Source organism: Monopterus albus, unplaced genomic scaffold (genome assembly GCF_001952655.1).
Source record: "Monopterus albus unplaced genomic scaffold, M_albus_1.0 scaffold96.1, whole genome shotgun sequence".
In the NCBI taxonomy this organism is placed as follows: Eukaryota; Metazoa; Chordata; class Actinopteri; order Synbranchiformes; family Synbranchidae; genus Monopterus; species Monopterus albus.
Window position 1 is genome coordinate 502,683 of NW_018127976.1, and position 3,696 is coordinate 506,378.

The window sequence follows — 3,696 nt, forward strand, 5'->3', positions numbered from 1 at the left end:
TCTAATCTAATCTAATCTAATCTAATCTAATCTAATTAATCACATCAAATATTGGTATCATATGTTGGTTGGTGTCATTTCAGAGTGAATCCTTTGAGGTGGCCCGTATCTTCAGTGAGGCTGAGGCCAGGCGGGTTGGCTCCCTGTTACAGATTTCCTCTGAGGCCCTGCAGACTGTCATCACTCACAGAGTCACAGTTAGTACCTGTTCATGCACCAGTCACCTGTCTTGCAGAGTTATCATTCATATCACTAAAAACGTGCACACTGATCAGCTCTCTCCTCCACAGGAGACAACCTATGACAGGATCTACTGCCCTTTGTCTGTGGAAAGTGCTATAGAATCCAGGTAATCAGAATCAAAATCTGCTTTATTGGCTTGGTGTGTTGGACACATGAGGAATTAGACTCTGAACTGATGTTGATGTGTAAAACTGGTGGAGTCTTGAGAAAACTGTAAAACAAACAGCTCTAACTTGCATTTGTAAATGCATGTACTTTTCCTTATTCTCTCTTGCAGAGATGCCATTGCCAAAGCCTTGTATTCAGTGCTGTTTGACTGGTTGTTTGAGCAGATCAATGACTGGCTGAGCCCCACAGAAATGGACAGCACGGTGGGGATAGTGGACATCTATGGGTTTGAGGTCGATATCCTGCCTTAACTGAGATCTTGAAAATTAAAAGCAAATGAAGTAAATGTGTTGTTAGATGTGACATCACAGCTTGTTTGTTCTTTTGCAGGACCTGGGAGTGAACAGCTTTGAGCAGCTATGTATAAACTTTGCCAATGAGCAGCTGCAGCACTTTGTCAACAAGGCAGTGATTGCTCAAGAGCAGGTCGGTGGGTTGTAGGCTCAGTCTATGACCAGCTGTCCTCCTGGGCTCACTTTCACTTTTTACTGGTTTATAAGTTGTGACAATGTATTAGTTAAGATCATGATTTTTGTTTGGCTTACAGAGTATAGTCTTCAATATTACTCTGTGTTTGACCTGCAGGAGGAGTACAGTGCAGAACAGATCCAGTGGTACCCAGTGCCACTGAAAAACATTCACTCCTGCCTAGAACTAATCTCCTCCAGGCCACATGGCATCCTCCACATCCTGGATGACCAAACCTGCTTCCCCCAGGTACACATACAATCATAAATAGTGATAATAAACTTTATTTAATTAGCACTTTTCAAGACAGAGTTACAAAGTGCTGCACAATGAAAACATAAAAAATATAATAAGATAAAATGCAAAGTGTTATATGTGCAGATAGATCATGCCATGTTAATGCTGGGAGGGAGGCGCTGCATTTACCTACATACATTCTTGTTTTGTTTGGCTAAAAGTTCCTTAAATCATTTAGATTTCACTTTACTGACAGTAGTAATTCAAACTCAATAACCTTCGCACTAGAAATTCTGTTGACCAGATCGACTAAAAAATGACTCTGCACCCTGATTTTTGGGTATGGGAGCTAAAGCTAGCTAGCAGCTGTTGGCAGATAAATAATAACAACAATAATAGGGGCAGCACAAAGGCGCAGTGGTTAACACCGTTGCCTCACAGCGAGAAGGTTCCGGGTTCGGGCCCCACCCGGGACCTTTTTGTGTGGAGTTTGCATGTTCCCTGGCTTCCTCCCACAGTCCAAAGACATGCAGCTTAGGTTGAGTGGTGTCTCTAAATTGCCCATAGGAGTGCGTGCGTGCGTGTGTGTGCGTGCGTGCGTGTGTGGTTGTTCGTCTATGTGTTAGCCCTGCGATGATTGGCGACCAGGGTGTACCCCGCCTTCGCCCGATTGCCAGCTGGGATTGGCCATACCCCATGACCCTGTTCAAGGATTAAGCGGTAGAAAATGAATGAATGAATGAATTGAATTAAACACAAACAGTGCAGGTGATTTGATTTCTGTCCTATCTGTGTTCAAAGTGAACAGACACCTTTCTCCTGCTCCAGAGCCACTCACTGGACCTTGCTGCACCATCAGCTAGGTTCCTGAGTGCCTGTCTTAGGCTCTGCCCGTATATACCTAACTTACCTAGCAGAGAGACAGCTGACTTGGCTACAAATCCCCTACAATTAACCTCCACTGGGCAGACTTTACTTTCCAGCCACACTCCTCTGCCTCCATGGCTTATTCTGTGTATTTCAGTTTCTTCCTCTCAAAAGCTGGATCTACAGCAGCCTTCCAGGGAACTGTAAGCTTGACAAAATACAGTCTGCTGTGCTTCTGACCACAACATAGTTTCTGGTCTGAGATCAGTGCTGGCTATCTCTTCAGGAACTATGAGCTGATTCTTTAAATCTACTTTGCCAATTTCTCCCTGCCTTTAGCTGGCCTGCATCCTGCCTGTTTAAAATGACTTTCTTACTGTCTTTTTCATCCTCACGGATGAACAAAATTCCCTCTTGTTTCTTCTTCTCCTCCACTGAGTTTACCTCTAAGCACCTACTTTCAATAGCTGCTGCTAAACATTTCAACGTTTGACTATGTCTTCAGCTGTACCGTCTTTGAGCCAGGCTTGCTTTACAACCTGAGAAGATGTGTTAAAGTGATGCTACACCTGAACACAAAGGACATGTTGGGTCCTCTCTTATCCATCTATTCAGATTTTGTAGAGAAGGAAGCGCATGCTGCACTCTGCACGATACATCTCTGTTAAACTATTTACAGGGAACTTCAAAACCCCTTTCCATACAGGGCCACAATGCTGAGGCATTGTGCAGCTCCCAGCCACTTCCTAATGTACCTAAACATTCTCTCTAGCTTCTCTACCTTAGAAAATGGTACACCGTACACCAAACTATAGGCAGAAGCTTAAAGCTGTAAAGAGATGGACCAAGTAGGCAAAATTAGAGCTACTGACCTACTTAACAACAATAACAACAAGCCCTGGTTCACAGTAAAAGTCAAGCAGCTTTGTCATGCTAAAGAGGAGGCCTTCAGAAATGGGGACAGGCTCCTGTACAGGCAGGCCAGGAACACATCTGCTGCGTTTCCACTATATGAACCATACAAGCAGTACACCCCGTACTTCTCTTGATCATCACCAAGCATAGTCTCCAGGGTTGACACAGACCATTCTGCTTTGTTTTTCCACTGTATTTTCTCTCTGTCAGTCTCTGTTTAAAGGAGGGAGGGGCTGCTCCCTCCCACACAGGAATCAATGAGTTTGTTCTCACATGCAGTCAGCTGTGTTTTCACATGATGCTTGTAATACTAATGCTCGACGTGTGAAGATAGGACTATTTAACCAATAACTGGTGACTGCTCTGCACGCGCACACCCCCTCCATCCTCATGGTCCTAGTACTTGATTTAATACTATGTCCTGTGTGTACAGTCAGGTCCATAAATATTGACACAATTCTAACATTTTTGGCTCTATACACCACCACAATGGATTTGAAATGAAACGAACAAGATGTGCTTTAACTGCAGACTGTCAGCTTTAATTTGAGGGTATTTACATCCAAATCAGGTGAACGGTGTAGGAATTACAACAGTTTGCATATGTGCCTCCCACTTGTTAAGGGACCAAAAGTAATGGGACAATTGGCTTCTCAGCTGTTCCATGGCCAGGTGTGTGTTATTCCCTCATCCCAATTACAATGAGCAGATAAAAGGTCCAGAGTTCATTTCAAGTGTGCTATTTGCATTTGGAATCTGTTGCTGTCAACTCTCAAGATGAGATCCAAAGAGCTGTCA

The 3,696-nt window shown here is 43.8% G+C and overlaps 1 protein-coding gene across 1 annotated transcript in view; it reads left to right on the top strand.

Moving 5' to 3' along the window:
- The window catches only part of myo15b (myosin XVB), an 81,166-nt gene that overhangs the window by 27,281 nt on the left and 50,189 nt on the right, over positions 1 to 3,696 (top strand). Inside the window, exons 11-15 of the mRNA XM_020608922.1 lie at positions 84 to 197; positions 291 to 349; positions 521 to 644; positions 742 to 837; positions 997 to 1,128. Of these exons, the coding sequence (XP_020464578.1) occupies positions 84 to 197; positions 291 to 349; positions 521 to 644; positions 742 to 837; positions 997 to 1,128 (525 nt within the window). The remainder of the gene's footprint in view (positions 1 to 83; positions 198 to 290; positions 350 to 520; positions 645 to 741; positions 838 to 996; positions 1,129 to 3,696) is intronic.